The sequence below is a fragment of the Cydia pomonella genome, chromosome 21, assembly GCF_033807575.1.
Source record: "Cydia pomonella isolate Wapato2018A chromosome 21, ilCydPomo1, whole genome shotgun sequence".
Lineage (NCBI taxonomy): Eukaryota > Metazoa > Arthropoda > Insecta > Lepidoptera > Tortricidae > Cydia > Cydia pomonella.
Genome location: NC_084723.1, coordinates 9,202,047 through 9,223,081, shown reverse-complemented (window position 1 = coordinate 9,223,081; position 21,035 = coordinate 9,202,047). Strand labels below are relative to the sequence as shown.

The 21,035-nt window shown below is 37.7% G+C and overlaps 2 protein-coding genes across 2 annotated transcripts; both read right to left on the bottom strand.

The window, feature by feature from the left end:
• Window positions 1–12,090, bottom strand: LOC133529621 (homeobox protein bagpipe-like). Its single transcript, XM_061867376.1, has 2 exons — window positions 11,465–12,090; window positions 1–1,220 (listed from the first exon to the last, which is right to left on the bottom strand). The coding sequence occupies exons 1-2, from the start codon at window positions 11,736–11,738 to the stop codon at window positions 376–378; spliced, it is 1,119 nt and encodes a 372-aa protein (XP_061723360.1). The 5' UTR covers window positions 11,739–12,090; the 3' UTR covers window positions 1–375.
• Window positions 12,091–19,905: 7,815 nt separating this feature from the next.
• LOC133529895 (uncharacterized) lies at window positions 19,906–20,754 on the bottom strand. Its single transcript, XM_061867697.1, has one exon. The coding sequence runs from the start codon at window positions 20,752–20,754 to the stop codon at window positions 19,906–19,908; it is 849 nt and encodes a 282-aa protein (XP_061723681.1).
• Window positions 20,755–21,035: the final 281 nt, after the last annotated feature.

Below are 21,035 nucleotides of genomic sequence, written 5' to 3'. Positions count from 1 at the left end.
TATTACATTAGGGTAAATCCGAGCACCTTGGCCACGATGGTACAAAAAGAGTCTCAAAAGATATCGATTTTTTTTGCTCACTTGAGTTAAGCTAACTAAGTAGGTACTTTAGTAGTTTATCAATACTCAACCTGTTTTTACTTTAAATCATATAATTCATTATTTTCGCTCATTTCATCGCAATTTTACTATAAAACAGAAAAACCAGAAACGTGAGGCTTGAATCAGCTTAACTGGAAAAGCAATGATATGTTTTTGCTCATTAGTTTCATTGAATTAAAAATTATATACATAACACATATTTACGTGGTCAATGCAATCGTGATTTCAGAGCCAACACTTATCTAAACACCGTATTCAACTAAATCTAAACATTCAATTTTCTATCTCAATATTACTCGCCAAACTTTCATTACTGTTTTCATTTTCGACATGTGGTTTTTTATCCTTGTCCTCTCGCGAATGCTCTCCTCTTTCTTCCCTTTCTCTATCTTCATGCATTGGCATACCAAAAGCCGGGTGTCCAGGGTAATACATATAAGAAAGAGGTAAGTTTGGGTAATTTACCCCTAAATGCGAACCGTAGAGCGATTGTAAAACTGCTTGGTTGTAAGACTCTTGAAGCAATGCTTTATACTCAGGGTTTTTACTGAAATCGACGCCGTAAACGCCAGCAAAGTGTTTTAAAACAGGCGAGCCGTCCAACAAAGACGGCGCGAACGGATTTATTTTCCCCATCATGGGAGGGTACTGCTTTAGATCTGGCAAGCTCGGCTGCGCGTTGTTATTGACGAGGACTTTAACGGCCACTTTTCTTGCGTGATTCGCGGCGGCCGCTGCCGCTGCCAACATACCATTTTCCTGCATTTGTAGCTGCTTTCTCTTAGTTTTGTATCTTCGGTTTTGAAACCAAATCTTGACTTGAGTCTCTGTTAGTTTAAGACTGACTGCTAAATCGGCTCTTTCAGGTCCGGAAAGGTATCTTTGCTGGCTAAATCTCTTTTCTAGTTCATAAACTTGAGCGTGTGAGAATGCGGCGCGGGATCGTTTTTTTCTGGCAGCGTTCTGTGTGTATTCCATGGGGTAGTTGGGGGTTAGAAGGGGGGACGTGGGGGGTGTTTTGCGTTCATAGAGGAAGGGTTTGTAGGCTATGTCGGAGTTTGGGGAGGACGCGCGGCGGACGGGGGAGCCCGTGTTGGATGAGCGGGAGTCGTAGTCATCTGGAACAAGGGAGATTGAGGTTAGATACCGACATAAAAAAATCAAGCAAAGTTTAAAAAGAAACAAGGAAAAAAGTATCGTGTCTATACAGCGCACAATGGGATGTTTTTTATATGGAGTGTCTAAACTAAAAGTCGTTTAAAATATGGTTTTGGTAATTCAAACTTTCACACATAAATAGGTAGGTAATTTTTGCCTTAATGCAGTAATTTTATTAATGAAATAAAAAGGGAAATTCCATTGTAATATGTAATATCGCGCACTCATTAATTTTAACAGCTAACCGTAGGAGAAAAATTGCTTGTGAAAATATAATAAACAGTTTAGGGTAAAAAAAAAACATTAATTTGATTATATTAATTAGAAAATAAATCCATACCATGACTTGAAAACTAATAAAATTTCATATAAAAACGAATTAAAGCACTTCATGTCATGGGTTCGGCTAAATAAAACTTGTAACACCACAATAAAACAGCGCTATCGATACCCGGCAAGTAACATTCATTATGTAACGAACACTTTTCGAATTGCGAACAAAAGAACGTCGAATCGATAAGATTCTAAATTCAAATTCGCCTATAATTATGCGGCCGTACCAACAATAGCCACGTAATGGGGCGTCCACACTACACACTACACTAGCGACTAGTGATGTGCGTTGGGAATACACCCGTTCTCGGGAATATTCCACGTTACTTAAATTGTATTTATTTATTTATGTATCTAATATAATTCAATTCGCCTACAATTATGAGGAGTGCTGCAGGAATTTTCATGTTCCTGGAAATATTTCATATTCGTTTTGTATAGGTGTATGCGTATAGGTAATCAACATTTGACGACCGGTCTGGCCTAGTGGGTAGTGACCCTGCCTATAAAGCCGATGGTCCCGGGTTCAAATCCTGGTAATGGCATTTATTTTTGTGATGAGCATGTATATTTGTTCCTGAGTCATGGGTATTTTCTATGTATTTAAGTGTTTTATAAATATTTATATATTATATATATCGTTGTCTAAGTACCCACATCACAAGCCTTATTGAGCTTACTGTGAGGCTTAGTCAATTTGTGTAATAATGTCCTATATTTATTTATTTTCCAATTTTTTCAATCCATTTTTTTATTTGAATGCTAATCACTATCTTTTGTGCAGTTAGAACTGCATGCTGTTCTGATAAACTAAATCCTGTCTTATATTTTTAAAACTGAGTTTTTCAATATATATTTATTTATTTAATCTTTGGGAAATAAACAGGCACACATACATATTTTCATTGACGTTACATCACTAACCCACACTAGGGACGTTCGCGATGTCTCCACTTAGCGTCACTTCGCGTGATTACACTCCCTCATTAGGCAAGTGACGAAGTGACGCTTAAAAGCATTATGGACGCATTCAATTTAGTAATTGCTAGTTGTCGCGTGGCGTGAGAATGAGAACGGTTTGAATAAAGAATATAGTTAAAAGTTACTGGGGTTACTGTTTTGGGGAGCTGTGGAAATATTGCGACATTGATATAAATTGGTCAAAACGTTAGCAATGTTGTTTTTATTGACCGTTTTCAAATAGGTATGGTTTCATATCGGTCGCATTTCTCAAGCGATTCTCATGTAATTTTGTGAACACTACCACGAGCGTGTCACTGACCTGACACTGGCATATCGTCAGGTGACAAGCAAAGCTCTCTAAATACTAAAAAATAATTTAAACAAAAATGAATTTATTATAATAGTAATATGGTTCATTATGGCTACGAACTTGTGGTGGTAATTAGTGAGTTTTGCTTGTCACCTGACGATATTCGCCAGCGTGTGCGTATGTAAATTACTTTCTATGCATTTCGCTCATACTGACATCTTAGTGCGAGCGAGATGTACGCAAGCAACGCAGACGTTAGCGAATATGTCAGTGTCCAACTGGTGGTAGCTGTACAGCCGGCCTAACAACAACAATCGTCATCGCTACGACAACGAAATGCTTCGTGTCTCTCTATCACTCTTCTATCACTTAACCAAAGGTCAATTATTGCAAAAAAATGTTTTAATCTACGTTGTCTTGTTACTAATACGGTTTACTATGGCTCTGAAGTTTGTGGTAGTAATCACTGAGTATTAGTTGTCATCTGACAAATTAATACAAGTAATAAGGTTTTTTTTTTTGTCAATCCGATTGTTTTTTTTTAATGGCGGAGCGGAGATAATCCCTTTGGGTTAGTGAGGTATACAGTAGACAGAGCCACTATTTTATTATTTGTTTATTGAATTTATTACGTCGGATCATACCGAGCAAAGTAGGGTAAAGGCACCAGTAGTCAGCCTTATAACGCATTTTTAAAGTTTGTACTCTCGACGTTTCTAAAGGATTAGTCGGATAAATAAACGCATGACATGGTTAGATCAAGTGTTTATTATAGTTTTGAAATAAAGTATGTCAAAAAATTACAATCCTCTTTATAATATCTATAATTAAGATTAAACAAAAAATGGCCCTTTTCTCCAGTAGTCAGCCTCTAAAATCCAGTAAGCAGCCTTTGTGTACCCAGTACTCAGCCTTTATAAACTATTAATAACAATGAAATAAAAAACACTATTATTTGTATTAAAGTTAACGATATTATAATATTTATCATTCCTACCTACCTACCTACCTATACTCTAGCTTCCTACAGCTAGAGTATAGGTAGGTCTAGGTACCTATACTCTTATAAGTACAATTCTCATGCCACGAAATTTGTAGGCCATAGGTACTTAAAATTATTCTTGCAAACTAATAAACACTGTATTTATCTTCTTATTTTTTATTAATGAATCTGTTTATTGAATATAATTCATTATTTTTAAAATCGGTTTAAATGCTGGTGAAACCCGTGCAGGGGTCCGTTAGATATTGGAATATTTCTCAACAAAAGTATATATACACTTTTCAACCTTATTTAAATGAGTTAAAGTTCATAATATTTGGCAGCGACGTACCAAGGAAGATAATGGCTGAGTACTGGATCCGTGAAACCCAGTGGTCAGCCGCATTAAAACGTTATTTCAAATGCGGCTGACTACTGGGTTTTACTTTAAATTGACTGAGACATGCCTAACTAAATTTGAAAATGTAAATGTAACGGTCCTAACGGTCGCATTAGATCGAAAATAAAAAAAATAACTAATAACCCGAAAGTCAGCCGCGGGAGGCTGGGCACTGGATTTTTTGTAAAAAAGTGGTATCCAGTGGTCAACCTCCTCAATTTATAAGTTAAATATTGATATTTCTATTTAAATATAACGCAATTTAATAGATAAACTAACCAATAAACCCATCATTAACAAAAAACAGTAACTTTTTATATTGAAATATATTTTTTCTCACGCGTTAAAAGAACACCACGTGCAGTAAAAAATATGGCGGACATGACACTCCAGCTCTCGTCAACAAACATCACCTTTATGAACGAGTATATTTCCTCTCCCCGATACCTCACCGCACCTGCCGCGTTACGTATTAACGAATAAGGAATCAGAGCTCCTATTTGACTACACGCGATTTGTTTAATCGAATATACCAGATATTTATGACCAATAAACGAGTTAAAAGGCTGACTACTGGTCCCTGGCTGGCCACTGGTGCTGTTACCCTATGTCACGATTTATGCTGAGTGGCATCCTGTCTGGTAAATGTATTTACCTATCGTTAATAATTTCGCTGTTTTAACTGTGAAGTGTTTTGAAGGCAAATAAATATAAATTTCTATTTCTAGCTGCTAGCGCTGTTTGAGTATTTTACCCGTTCGGATATTTGCTTTGGTGTCATTGCGTTCGTTTAACCCGTTTCCGAAATTCCTTGATCTCAAAACAGAAGTGTCAACGGAATAGTGATGCCTATTTTGCTTCTCAAAATACCACATTCCAAAAATATCTAAACATCAAATCGACGTGGAGTCATAATACCCATTTCAAATTATCTGATCTGCTATATAGTCCAATATTACCGTCTTAGTTTCGGCAGACTGTTAAAAAATAAAAATAAAAAAATAATGTCCTATAATATAATATTATCTATGACGGCGAAATTGTTGGCTATAGTTGGTTTACTTTAGTATTAATTTATCTCTATACAAGGTGGCCAAAAAATATGTGCATTCCCGCTGCCAGGGAGGTTTTGGGATTATACTGAGCAACTTTTACTATAGGACCAACCCCAAAATCGCCAAAAGTTTTTTTACCCTCCCATAGAAAATGGACCAGCTGAAATGTATGGTGTTCCATACATACACGGTGTCCAAAAAACTGGCACATTCCCTGGCAACGGGAATGCACATATTTTTTGGCCACCGTGTATGTATACTGTAAACTCTCTATAGCGTCAATAAACGTCCAGTCCCTTGAGTGTCGCTATATAGAGTTTACACTTTTAAAAAACCGGACAAGTGCAAGTCGGACTGGCCCACCGAGGGTTCCGTACTTTTTAGTATTTGATGTTATAGCGGCCACAGAAATACATCATCTGCGAAAATTTCAACTGATCACGGTTCATGAGATACAGCCTGGTGACAGACAGACGGTCGGACGGACAGCGGAGTCTTAGTAAGAGGGTCCCGTTTTACCCTAAAAAAGAAGTCCCATCGAAAATTCGCCATTGATGAAACATAGGTACCTTACCTACCTACTTATTTGGGTATTTTAGGACTTGGACGATATGAATAAAAGTCATTATGATATTCGACCACTTTAAACAGAAAACAACTAAGTTGTTGTGAAATTTAGGACAAAAAAAGACAGTTACATTATGATATTTAGGTGTAATGAAACTAAAGCAATAATATTATCGTCCTACATAATTTCGATACAAATACATACATACATACATATAGTCATGCCTATTTCCCGGAGAGGTAGGCAGAGACCACGGATTTCCACTTGCTACGATCTTGATATACCTCTATCACTTCCTTCACTTTCATAACATTGCTCATACACATTTCCCCGATTTGATCTGAGAAAGTCCGCGGAGGTCTACCCCTTCCGGCTACCTCTTCTACTTCTCCCTTATACTCTCTTTTTTAGCATTCTTCTTCTTAGTCGACGCAAATCTAGGGTATTTTGCTAAAGTAACGAAAACCTATATTATGTACTCATATATTTTATAAGAGGGGGCTAATGAAACACGCCCTCTCCCTTTTAGACTGACTATCACCGGACCGTTATTTATATATATATATATATATATTAATATATATATATAACGTAATAAACATAGTGCCATGAATTAAAATTTTCAAGTAATTTCAGTCGAAATTAAAAGATCATTACCGTCCACCACGACAAATAACCGTACCAGGCTGGTAATGACCAGACACCTAACCTAAAAGTAACGGCTAACAAAGGAGCATGCAAAATACGGTTATTAGCCGGTAATCAACGAATTAAGTCTACCAATAAATAATCAAGACACGCTATAGGTATAGGTAATCGAGGTATAAGATATAAGCCCTTTATTATAATTAAAACATCTTACATTAGTATAATTTAAAGAATTAAAGCATTGAGGTAACCTAACACAATAAATATAATGTCACCATTGGAAATTAAAAGATCATTACCATCCACCAAAGATCATTACCAGACACCTTCCTTGACAAAGGGCACGCAAAAATACGGTTAGCCGGTAATGATCGGCGACAATTTGCGTAATGTCTCCATTGTCGTCTTATACGCGGTTGGCGTGCACGACTGATTGATCCGATTGTGTGGAGCCGGCTTAATGAGTTTGGAGTTTGGCGGTTTCGTTGCCGCTTCGGTGAATTAGTGTTTCGTGGCACTTTTCCGTTTTTATATACCGTAAAAATACTGTATTATAACCAAAGCTCCCAATTATGGTCTAAATATAACTCTAATATCTTTGTTGTGGTGTGATTATCATTTGAATGTCGTAGTTCTTAAACCAAACTGCTAGGCCTATAATACTAGGGTTTTAAGGGGCTCACTGATTACCAGTTGGCCGCACGATATCGGCCTGTCAGTTTTTCGCGATTGTCAGCTATTGCGAATAACTGACAGACCGATATCGTCCGCGAACTGGTAATCAATAGGTCCCTTTAGGCTGACTGCTGACGTCCAGTAACTGAACAAGTGGACATAGTTCTATTCAATTTTTAATACTTTTCTGCTCTTCCCCACGTTTTGATCTGAATTAAAGTTTATACGGCTTAATATACGAAAATTACCAGTTAATTAAATAGGCAGGTATAACAAAATATCGTACTTGTTTCAATTATATTTATAATACAACTATAAATATGTTATACGTTATACCTACTCATACAGATTGAGAACAAAAATACTTCCATATTTATTTATATCTTACCTACGAAGAAATCTGTTATTTTAGATTAATTTTCGCATTCCACTCATTGTTAAACATGAGCTTGTCTCTTTCTCTCTCAGTGAGCAGGAGCTCGTTAGCACGTGCACATTTCTCGCTTGCCCAGATACAACTAAAGCCAACTTGTACAATTTGTCACAAGGCAAGCGCTTCAATTATGGAACGTCTATAATCTATCTTGAGTTATAATAGATCATTGACTTGTTTATGGTACTTACTTCGTCTGCGTGGAATTATGATGACGATTGATATAAACTATCATACGTCCTTCCTCAGGCAGGCCCCGAATGTTCTTTTTTTTTTGTATTAGAAAAAAGTTAAGCAATTATGACATGTCGTTTTACAGAACAACGCATTTTAAAAAACAGTAACTATTACTTATGAAAGCAAAATAATGTAAATGATCGTTAATGATTTATAATTGCGACATATTTGTGGTAACTTATTAAAAAAAAAAAACAATAAAAAGACACGCCAAAATCGCTTACCTTTTTTCTAATGCTAAATAAAAAACGGACTATAGCTCTATACCAAATTTCATCTAAATCGGATCAGCGGTTTCAGCATGAAGGGGCAATAGATAGACACTGTTTCGTATTTATAATATTAGTAGAGATTTTGTTATAAAAAGTATGTAGTTATTTATTTACTAGCGACCCGCCCCGGCTTCGCACGGGTTAAATAAAACCTAAACAAATTATACACCTAAACCTTCCTCAAGAATCACTCTATTGATAGCTGAAAACTACACTATGAAAACCCGTTCAGTAGTTTTTGAGTTTATCGCGAACATATGTAGGTACATACAAACAGACAGACGCGGCAGGGGACTTTGTTTTACAAGGTGTAGTGATTTTTGACTTAAGTAACTTAAGTAACGCGCTGTGCTGCAGCCATTTACAGTTTACTTTACATTGGACATTTACCGTTTACTTTACATTGGACATTAACAGTTTACTTTACATTGAACATTTACTTTATTTATTTAAACATTTCTTCCCATGCAAGTACTGCATTTACAATAAGCAGGGCAGTTAGTAAAGTAATTTTTTCAAAGGCGAATGTATGAGAATATTGCAGAAGCTCCTAGGCAGGAGCAGCACTACAAGGATCAAAAGTCGGACGGCGGCGGTCTAATAATGACTAACAAGGAAAGGTACCCAACTATCCGGTTCCGATTTGATTTATATTTATATATGTTATAAGAGTAGTCTAAAATAACGAACACGTATTTTTTTTAGCTGCCTAAACTCAACCTATTGGGAGAAACTGTCCTCCAAAGTACTAAAAAGTTACTAAATCTTCTAACTCCTATAGAAAGTGATGCTCAAGCAACTTGCTAGTTAATGGCTGGTTTGAGTATATGTTTGAAGGCAGCAAAAAATAATGAGCACGTGTTTTGTTATATCGGCTAAAACTCATTTTTTTCCTAAAATAATCGACATTCGAAGTTTTATAATATCTTATCGCTAAAGTTACACATAAAGATGGGTATTTTTTAGGAACCTTTTTTTTCTGCGTTTGGACTGATAAATTATTTCAAAATTCAAAAATGTTTTCTGCAAGTCAAGGGCTCTTTTACAAGTCAATACAACATTTATAGTAACATCATATAGTGACATGAAAAATACATAACAACATTTATAAATACAACCTTCATCGAACGCTTCCCGGTTGCACACCCATTTAAAGCAACCCGGAATCCGCTCCACAACCTTACCCTAAAAACTGGCGCAGGCACTAATCTGACCTTACATCCCAGAGTGGAAACTATTGCTACGTTGCCTTAAGAGGCAACACGAGTGGTCATTTCTCCATACAAACGTACTCGACTGTTTCCTCCGTGGTTTTTGAAGCTAGAGCGATGATTTTTTCAACACAGATTATTATTATTACTAGTAATATACTTATGTGTCGGACTGTTTTGCTTTTTTGATAATTTTGTTTCTTAGGCGTTTCTTTGATACTTTGGCAATGCATTCATTTTTATAACCAGTTACCTGACGATGCTTTAAGATTACCCTTTGCATCTCTTAAGAACTACAACAAAGTCATTGATGTTGAAGGCTTATTACAGAGTCGAGGACTATTTGACAGACAAACATGCATGGTCCAAACCAGAAACTGTAAAAACAAGTACTTAGCAATTAAAATCATTGTTATCATATGTATATGTAATTGTAAAATCAATGTAAGTACTTATAGGTGACACAGCTCAGGTAAGAAAGAACATCAAATATTTTTTGTAGGTATAGCAATCTGTCAGATTATTATAATGTATACCAACTAAAATAAGGGGTGGTAGCTTAATTGTAGGAAAAACCAATAAACTTGTCGAGGATCTGCTAATATGTAAAAAACTATATAAATGTGAAATTTTTGATGGTACCGGGTTCAAATCCTGGTAAGGGCATTCATTCGTGTGATGAGCATGGATATTTGTTCCTGAGTCATGGGTGTTTTCTATGTATTTAAGTATTTATAAATATTTATATATTATATATATCGTTGTCTAAGTACCCTCAACGGCCCACTGGGAAAGCGTCGGAGAGCGAGACCTCATGCCAGATGGGCAGACGACATAATAAAAGTAGCGGAGCCCTGCTGGCCACAAATAGCTCAGGACAGAGAAAAATGGAAATCTTTAGAGGAGGCCTTCACCTTCACCTAAGAGGAGGGGTTCGTGCAACAACCAAAAAAAAAGAAAACCCATAATATATAATTCATATTACTTTTTAAATTAATTTTAGTTTTTTCTCACCTTAAAAATGTAATTGTTCTTTGCATGAAATAAAAGGCTTTTTATTTTATTTTTATTTTATTAATTTATAAGTACCCTCAACACAAGTCTTATTGAGCTTACTGTGGGACTTAGTCAATTTGTGTAATAATGTCCTATAATATTTATTTATTTTATCTTAAGGCGCCAGTGCACTTCAAATATTTGCAAAACCGGCCTAATTTACTAGGCCACAAAAAGAAGCATGGTGTTCAAAACTGACATCAATTAGCCTAAAAAGCAAAACAATCCGACAAAGATAATTTCATTACCATTTAGATCTTAAATTTCGTTACATTTAGTTGAGTTTTGGAGGAGGAAAGAGTCCAGTACAAAACATCGTTTTTTGAGATTTTTACGCAGAATTTTTCGCCTAACCTGGTGTTGTCCTTATCGCACTAATTTTAGGAGCGGCGTTCGTTAGCGAAACGAATATATTCACCTAAAATATTTAAACCTTAGCTCCCGTATCCTCTTAATACGGTATCCTCATGATGTATGTGTAGACATAAAATATTGTTATTAGAAATTTAGCTCTTCGGAGATAGAAAACATCGCGAGCGTATGATGTGTAGCTAAATTAAATTTATTCTTAGGAATCATGAGTTTTTTTTTCTGAAAGTGATTAGAATTACACCTATATTGTACCTAATAGATACTTAAATTCGAGAAAAATCAAACAAACTATTTTTATTCTACAGTATTAATCCTAACCCTTGGAGTGGTAGGCCGTTGACTTCCGACCGATGTCATATAAGTTTCAAGTTCCTTATTTGATTAATTGAAATAAAATCAAAATTCCAAAAACTCAAAAACTACATATGCCACTTGAAGAGTTAAGTATGTAGGTATAAGTATATAGATGTCTGACACATATGTAGGTAACTAGGAACTTTTCCGAAAAATTGAATTTCGTTACACTTTTTTTTGCACTTGTGTGTTTTATCTAGGTAATCTAGGTAAGTATCTATTATGGTACTTTTTGATGAAACAAAATCAAAATTAAAATGTATCAATTACCGATAGGTAATTACCGCACAGCCTTATTACTTATCACACAAAAATAAATCAGAAAGAGCACTTACCAGAAAGTTCAGTGACCGGATAATGTTTCCTCGACATATCCAAAGCACCATCTTCATAATCCCTGTAGTGGCAGTCGTCATAGTACACTTTGGTTTGTTCCTTTTTGAAATCCTCCTTGTACCCTCCCGGCTTCGCAAAACTCTTCGCGCCAAAACTGTCCATTCCATTTTCAAATTCACTTTTTTCCTTCGTCAAAATGTCGTTAATCGAAAATGGCGTCGTAATTTTTTCACACTCTTGCAATGTCATAGAGTTCTTTAATTTGGATTCCATTTTTAAAACAATCACACACCACCTTACCACAAAGCGTTTCTCAAACGAATAAACTTTGCGTGATAGATAGCCCGCCTGTTTGATGGGTTTAAGCTTTAAAAAGAGACAGCAAATACAAACGGTACTTTGAATAGTGTGGGAAAGAAAGGGATGAATGGTTTTTGGGGCGGTCGTTTTTTAAAAAAGCTTCTGAAGTAGCATAAGTAGTGGGGATCGGAGAGTTTTTCTTGAAGATGTTTACGTGAAATGCGATTTTGATCGCTTCGGTCACATGCCGGGAGTGACGATGGCGTGAATTGGTCCGTGGCGAACGTGATTACATATTCATTAGTCTAGATAACATTCTGTTCATTGTATTCTTACTGTTCTTTAAATTTTGGCGACGAAGTGGAGTTTTTTGTATATGCATGATTTTTTTTTTCATAATTTTGTAGTATTTAGGTATTGCGAGCTTTTTCCAATAAATAAATTTGTAAATTTTACACTACTAGATGACTCCAATATTATCATAACCCAGTGATTGAAAAAAAAAAACAATTGAAAGAATTTTATTTTTAACTCAAGTGGTATAATTACTAAAAACTACTTTGTACCTATAACAAACTAAGTATAAGTACATTTTTAATATAAAAACTTCTATCGAATATTATACTAGTAGGTATGGTTTTTTCATATAATAACAAAAAACAGTATACAAATAAAGGTATTAGTCGGGGTTTGTACTAATAACGAGTGTTTTTTTTTCCTGTTTTTAATTTTTGTACAATAAAGTATTTTACTAGTATCTACTTCTACAAATATCATCAGTATTGTAATTTTCTGCATGATATCTATTTCAACGTTTATAAATCGATAATGATAAAGTCAAACCAAGATAAGTTGGCAGCGATTTTGATAGCCCAGACGGGGCACGGGTTATTTAAAACGTCAAACTTCTATGAAATTAGGACGTTTACTTGACACTTGCACCGTCTGGGCTTTCAAAATAGCTGCCAAATTATCTTGGTCGGACTTTAGCTAATGTTTTCACAAAAATTGGGGGAGTTCATAGATATTTAGTTATTTATTTATTAGGAGCATGAGGATTGTTTTTGCCATAGCACAAGTTGAAAGGAAAGTACATGGATGTTCAAAATCAGTCGGCAATAATAGCTTGTATTAGCAAAATAACTTTATCTGTAGGTAAGCCATTTGTAAATCTGCTCCATTTTTTTTTATCTTTCTTTCAAAACATAACAGTGCAACTTGTGTCTACAAAACATCATTACAAAAAAAAAAAAACAAAAAACAAAATGAAAAACCACCTACATTCGTTTATCGAGTTTAGTCTACGAAATATGGCTACCAAAAAAACCCTAAAGGGCGACACTAAGATCTTATCTCGTCCAGTAGCCAATTCTCGCCGACCACTCCCGCCCACGAACAAACTTCCTAAGACGCTGTTATCGCCTCGCTTTGTGATAAGTGCTTGACAAGTATCCATCTGTCCCTTTTACTCCTACCTTCATCATCACTCCATTTCTTGCTCCGTCCCTTTCGCGCCCTAGAACCCCATTTAAATTAACCAATAGCAACGCGCGCGGTTTGCGGTTGACCAATAAAAGAAGTGGGCTTCGCTCAAGTGTCAATAATAAATTTTCTTTTAATTTGCTTTTATCTTTGAATTTGGAACGATTATTCGTTTTATTAACGGTCATTAGGGATGGTTAGGAGGAATTTGTGATAAATGTAACTGTAGAAAATGAAGCGTTGTTCTTGCTATTCCTAATTAGGATAAGATTTTTTATTTTGTTTTAAGAAATAGTAAAAGATTGCGATAAAATTATACTTTCTTAGCACTGACTGACTAGGACTTAAATACTCATTCCTTATTTATTATTAAGTAACCTTTTCTCGCAAATTCCAAATTCAACTTTTTTTAATGTTATATGGCGTAGATACACACGATAGTAGTGGCGGTTAGAGCGTTTTCACATTGTTCGACTCCGATACGATGTCGGATGTCGGTTGCATATGACTAAAAAGAAGTAAAAAGTAAAAAAGTGGTTTTATACTTTTTATACATTTAATTATTGTTTGTTATACAAAGGTACCTAAGCGTTAATGCAAAAGTTTGATGTTTATTCTGGCAGCTGTTTTCTCCAAAGATCATCCGATATTGAATCAGATAATGTAAAATAAAAACGCTCTTACAGGTAGTAGGCATTAGATATTCATTAGGTACAGACAGTAGGCCCTGTAGTACCCAATTTTGCATCTAGGTACGGCAAATAAGTACCTATATTGTTTGGAGGGAGAAGGTCCTGAGCTCCTGAGTGACCTACCTACTTACTCATACAATAATACTTACGATGTACATGGTGAAAAATATAGTGGGGATCCGACGGGCATATTCGGTATCGTGTTCTGATTAGGCAAAAAAAAAATATTTTTCTATTTTTTATAATAAATAGCGAAAATTTTTTGACCTTTGTCGACTTAGACGACCTACGGCATAGAATGAATTTGCTGCTGTTACATTAGCTCCCTTGCACCCGGGACTTGGCGTTTGAGTGATGTTTGTGTTTATGACATAAAGCGTTCAAAGGGTTAACTCGGGCAGTTGCTAAGAAGTTCTCATGATTAAATAAGTACGCACTGATTGAAAGCTTGGCTGTATGAAGTTGTTTTGTATTACATTACAACGTGCCCACGAGAAACCCGAAAGAACCACGCATTTCAAAGACCAAAAAAAATGTGTTGTAGGTCAATTTCGCCAAACAATTTTTTATTTTTTTATGTATTTGTAACATATAAAGTATATGTTATTGGTAAAACTATCACTTAAAATGAATTAGGTAAGTACTTGTTTTTACATAAAATCTAGTTTTACCAAAGTGTTAGATATTTATGTAGACTAAGGCCACCACATTGCTGTGAGCCATTGTTAAGGCCTTCAAAAAAGCATTTTGCTCTATGTTTTTTAAACTTGGTAACTCTAGAAAATTTTACTCTTCAAATATGATCAGGAATAGATACACTGTTAAAATCTTTCGGATTCCTCGTGGACACGTTGCAATGCAATGTATTACAAAACAGCTTCATACAGCCAAACTTTCAAACAGTGCGTATCTATTTGATTATGAGAACTTCTTAGCAACTGCCTCAGCTACCCTTTGAACGCTTTATGTCATAAACACAAACATCACTCAAACGCCAAGCTCCTAGCCGCAAGGGAGCTAATGTAAACCTTACTCAAAAATGTGAAGGTTACTTTGACAACGTCCGCCATAACACCTATAGTTGTCCTTGGCGCTGTGGGCACGACTAGTATCGACGACTTTAGGTGTTCTTGGTTAAGGTTAAACGGTACGACTTATAAACTCGAAAATACGTCGGCAGGGTATTACTGGTGAAACCCACTTGCCCTTGTTTGATCGGTCGATATTAATCGACAAAGCGCTGAAGTGGGCGCCCGGGTGATATTACATTACATACACGGTCAGAGGCGGCAGGATAACATAGAACTATGTACGAGTAGAGTGTCCTAATTATAAAACTGGTGAATTTGCCTTTGGTTTGATCGGTCGATATTAATCGACAAAGCGCTGAAGTGGGCGTCCGGGTGATATTACATTACATACACGGTCATAGGCGGCAGGATAACATAGAACTATGTACGAGTAGAGTGTCCTAATTATAAAACTGGTGAATTTGCCTTTGGTTTGATCGGTCGATATTAATCGACAAAGCGCTGAAGTGGGCGCCCGGGTGATATTACATTACATACACGGTCATAGGCGGCAGGATAACATAGAACTATGTACGAGTAGAGTGTCCTAATTATAAAACTGGTGAATTTGCCTTTGGTTTGATCGGTCGATATTAATCGACAAAGCGCTGAAGTGGGCGTCCGGGTGATATTACATTACATACACGGTCAGAGGCGGCAGGATAACATAGAACTATGTACGAGTAGAGCGTCCTAATTATAAAACTGGTGAATTTGCCTTTGGTTTGATCGGTCGATATTAATCGACAAAGCGCTGAAGTGGGCGTCCGGGTGATATTACATTACATACACGGTCAGAGGCGGCAGGATAACATAGAACTATGTACGAGTAGAGTGTCCTAATTATAAAACTGGTGAATTTGCCTTTGGTTTGATCGGTCGATATTAATCGACAAAGCGCTGAAGTTGGGCACTCGGGTGATACACGGCCAGAAGCACGAGAATAACATAGAACTATGTACGAGTAGCACTCTACTCGTACATAGTTCTATGTTATTCTCGTAGTAGCCTACTGGCTACTTAAAATAAAACTGGCGAATCCCACTGGCCCTTGTTTGATAGGTCGATATTAATCGACAAAGCGCTGAACCCACCCGGGTGATATTACATTACTTCACGGTCAGAGGCGCCATAATAACATTAGACCTATGTATGAGTAGAAAGGACTACTTAAGAGAAAACTTTAGTGGTCATTTTTCAATACAAACTTTCTCGACATTTTCCTCTCTGGATTAATATTTTTTTATATGAGTTCAATTTTTCCAATATATGTGTCTGTACGTTTTGCTTTTTTTGATATTATTGTTTTGATAAGAACAAGGTTACTTTAAAAACGGCCAAATAAATGCGCCGTAAACAGACGCCTAGCATACAAAATCGGCAACAATAAACGCAAAAATCAAAACGATCAGACAGATAGATAATTTCTTTCTCATTCCGTTCCCAAAATTTCGTTACAATTGGTTAAGTTTAGGAGGAGGAAAACGTCGTGAACGAAACCTCTATTTCTGAGATTTTTACGCAGGGTTTTTCGCTTAAGCTGTAGTTGTCCTTATCGCACTCACTTTAGGAGCCGCCCCCATCAGCGCGACGAAAATATTTACCTAACATTCTCAAATCTGAGAAGGCGCTCAGCTGGTATTTTCTCTTAAAACTCAAAACATATTTATTGTTCTCATAATATGAGAATACAAGAATCTTGTAAGCGGACAACAGGTTTCAAGGTCAATGTGGGGAAGACTGATTATAAGAGAGGACCGTCTACAAGGCCTTGCGTGAGTACAATACTCCACTTACAGAAGATCGGTAAAGCAGAAGGAGAGAAACTCATTATTTGTTACTGTGAGAATTCAAATATCGAACGATCTTCCCATTTTATATAGCGGGGCTCCCCATATTGAACTTATTACATAAGCCGTTCGACATTACCTAATACAGAGTGTTTATTTAGTCACCTGCAATAATTTACGGGGTGAATACATAGGTCATACTGAGCAACGTTTACTGTGGGACCAACCCCGAAACCGCGAAGAAAATTTGGCTGTTTCATACATTTTGGCTGTCTGACCTTGACATTTTCTATGGGAGAGTAATTCTTTTTTCAGGGTTAGTCCCATAGTAAAAGTTACTCAGTAGTGCTAACCCGTTTTACTTACTTGCGTTTTTTTTACATGAAATTAATGTTCTCACCCTCCCACCGCTAAAATAAATATAACAACCCACCACCAAAAGTACAAAACTCGACACGTGTTTCGCCACTCTACGAGGCATCCTCAGGAGATGCTGGAGATGTTGACGGGGTGACGTCCGACGTGAATGAACATTCAGTTGTTGGCATTCAGTTGTCGGACGTCAGACCTTTTGGAGTATAGTTGAGTAGCTTCACGGTATCTATGTGTAAACATGGTAGTCGTACAGTCGAGGATATTCCTAACTCTGTGGATGCGCTAAGTGTTACCCGAAGTGGTCGTAAGTGGTGTTTGCGGCCGATGCTATTGGTAATATTGGTATACCGTCATTATAGATCGGTAATGATTCGGATGATTTGGGATAAGTGCTTTTTAATTACCGTTTTGAAATGAAACGGGTTATTTTAAGGTGCCTAATTGGTACAAAATTGGTCAGATGAGCAAAGAAAGACTTGCAGCCTAAGCGGGTCAGATATTCAAAATGATCTGCACGTGCTCTTAATGTTCAAAATTATTTTTTTATATTCCAGGTCCAAACAAGCATACAGTCCGCCGTATAGTAAGTGGTTAACGTAGCCTATGGACACCTGCAACACCAGGAGTGTCACATGCGCGTTGCCGATCCTTTAAAAACCTGAGAAAACCTCGGCAGGGAGCTCATTCCGCAGCCGGAGCATCCGTGGGAGGAAATTCCTCGTTCCTGCAGTTTAGTTCACTGTGGTTGTTTTTTGAGGAACCAGGATCAGGTTCTGTTCTAGGATGTGAGGATGAACGACCAGGTACAGGGTACCTATAGGTTTGCTAGAATTATGACCAGGTACAATGTTGTGGACGTAATTTACCATTTTTAAAAACAAAGTTTGTACGCGGCAATATATCAGAATAGGATTAGTTTGCTTAATCATATCTCATTAGTGTGTTATATGCAGTGCCGGATTAAGACATTTTGGTGCCCTAAGCATTTCTAGACCATGGTGCCCCCTCATCAAGATTACATTGTATTTTCTTGGTAAATTGAGTGACGTTTATTGCCGCATTACTGCTGAAAATAGAATTTTCAATCCGTCAGACCATTTTATCACGGAAATTAACAGTACTGCAGTAGTAATGTTCCAACAGTAGGTAAGGTCAAGTGTAAGCAAATTAGATTTTTTCGATTTCGAGATTTTTTCCAATTTGGACCTAAAAATACGTGTAAACCGAGTTTGCTTCATTCCAGGTTAATAAATGTTTCCTCTTTTTCAGTTTTTTTGCTTATAAATCGAAAAATTTGTTCTAATTGATTGATTGATTGATTTAAGGTACCTTAATATGTATTCGTAGTAAATTGGAAAAAAAGTCGAAATTTTTTATTTTTGGTAAAACCATGTTAATAATCCGAAAACGCTTTCTTACCAGTTTCTGATCCACCAAGTGCTATTGTAATTGACAGTGGGTTCCTTCTACATCGAGTGGTTTGGCAATCCAAAGGACAAAATTATCTCCTAAGGATCCCAAAATGTATGCACACCTCCTGGGATAGAGCAAACTCGGATTACACGCATTTAGGACCAAATAAATGTATTAAAACAATTTCCAGCGTGCTGGGAATTAATTCCTCAAAACGCTATTTTTGGATCTAATTTGATTGGCCTAAATCGTGAAAGTTTAAATCAGTGTTTTTAAAGGCAAAGTCTAAGGCTGAACGCACGGAGCGTTCGATCGGCGCTTACGGATGAGGCCAAAGGTCGAGCTGGAAGAAAGCAAGGCTTGAATTTGACCAATGGCGAGGTATGAATAGCTGGACGTCCGGACTCCGGAGCGTCCGATCGCGGCGCGTTATCAATGTTATCATATAATACAACCATACAACCAACGGCGAGGTGTGAGCGGCAGCCCAGCTGTGAGAGAGGACAGCATGGATTTGGATCCATGGCCAAACGAAAGTGAGGCAGTTTGCATAAAGTAGAAGGCCTGGCGTCGCATAAGACCTAACGCCGAACTGCAAAAGAGTGGCTTGAAATCGAACCTATGTAATCACGGTCCTCCTACTACTCGGCCTTTGGCTTAACTCGAAAGCGCAACTTGATAAGATGCTTTTGTTTTTCGGCCTTCGCGGGGCCCTTTATAACATTTTGAAAATTAGGTCGCAAGATCGTGGCTCTGCAGCAACTCGGCCTGGCCGATATATCTGGTGTGCAAGAGAGCAAAATACACTACAAAATCGGTAATCTACGTCGAGAAAATCGGTTGGCCACAAGCCCGACGGTAAGATTTTTTGGCCATGAGCTTTGATGGTCTCCGCGTAAGGTTGGAGATGTGCTTACGTGTCCTCACTCTCTTCCGACCCTTCGTTATTAGATGGGTACTTTTCTTCATCTTTGTCAGGGGCTATGTAAGGCTCTACAGCCCAAATATCACTGCGACCATTCCTGATTTATTGTGATCGCCACCTACTACAACTCTCGATCCAAACCTCCAACTTCAAACAACTGCAGGATCTTCTTGATCTCGAGAGACCCTAACTCCTCCGGACGCAATGTGTGTCCGCCCAGGATTGAGTCACGAGTGCGCATTAGGCAAGGGCATTCTGCGAGGATGTGCAAAGGCGTCTCCTCTGCCTCCATACAGGCTGCACCACCCCATGTCACGTTTCCCCATAGTGAGCATGTGCTTATTTAGGCCGCAGTGCCCAGTAAGCACCATTACCAAGTTGCGCAGTTGGTTCCTAGACAGCGCTAAGGCGTTTGAGGCCGCCTTTTTGCTTGATAAGTGCCTTGGAATGATTCAAGCCTGTAGTTTCTCTCCAGAGTTGAATGGTTTTGTAGTGACAGTAGGTTTTTAGGGTGAGCCGCGTTAGACTTTTGGGAATACCATAAAAAGGCTCAGGACTGAAGGTCTTCCCCTTAGCCCTTGCTCGCGCGAGTTCGTCAGCCTTTTCGTTTCCCGCGATACCCGCATGCCCCGGGACCCAACGTAGAACAACCTTGTTCCTGGCTCCAAGGTTGTTCAGTAGCTGCCTGCAGTTCTCGGCCAGCCTTGATGTAGTAACATCAGAGGTTAGGGCCAAGAGTGCCGCCTGGCTATCCGAATGGATATAGATTGTATTTTTGCTATAGTTGCATTGCAGGTTGATCGACGCACATTCTAGAATGGCGTATACTTCTGCCTGGAATATAGAGCAATAACGTCCTAGGTTTACGCTAATGCCCTTCCTAGGCGCTTCGCCATATACTCGGCAGCCTACTTCAGATCCGGATTTGGAGCCATCAGTGTACCACCTCAGGCTTTCTTCTTTCCACTTGATTTGACCGTTTGACCAGTCCTCCCTTTTGGGGAGTTCCACTGAGTAGAGTTTGTGTGGACAAAATTTGGGTGCCATCGTGTCGGACGGCATCCCAAGAACAGGAATATCGTGTACTGATTCCCTTAACAATCTCAGAGTTTGCGATAACCAGTTACCTCTCCTCGCGCCCGCTATTCTAAGCATACTAGATTTCGCCTCCAATTCTAAATGCAGGTGAAGGGGCGGCAGATTTAGTATGGCCTCTAGGGCTGCCGTCGGGGAGGATGACATGGCTCGAGTGACGATAACACAGGCAGTCCTTTGCAGACTGCTAAGCTTCGCCACAGATGGGTACTTGCACACGTATCAAAAAGTTTTGTGTACCTAAGTACTACACTACGACTGCGATGCCGATGTAGCCTGCGCGTTTTTTTTTCTACGATTTTGGTGCCCCCCTACACGTGGTGCCCTAAGCAAGTGCTTATTTTGCTTAATGGTTAATCCGGCACTGGTTATATGGATGACGTTATTATCTTCTGTGTTTGTTTCTCTGAAAAATAATAAAAAAACTT

Coding starts and splice junctions, on each gene's coding strand:
- LOC133529895 (XM_061867697.1), bottom strand. CDS start 20,754: ATGTCATCCTCCCCGACGGCAGCCCTAGAGGCCATACTAAATCTGCCG.
- LOC133529621 (XM_061867376.1), bottom strand. CDS start 11,738: ATGGAATCCAAATTAAAGAACTCTATGACATTGCAAGAGTGTGAAAAA. Junction 1,221..11,464: donor TCCGGTCACTGAACTTTCTG/GTAAGTGCTCTT, acceptor CCCTTGTTCCAG/ATGACTACGACTCCCGCTCA.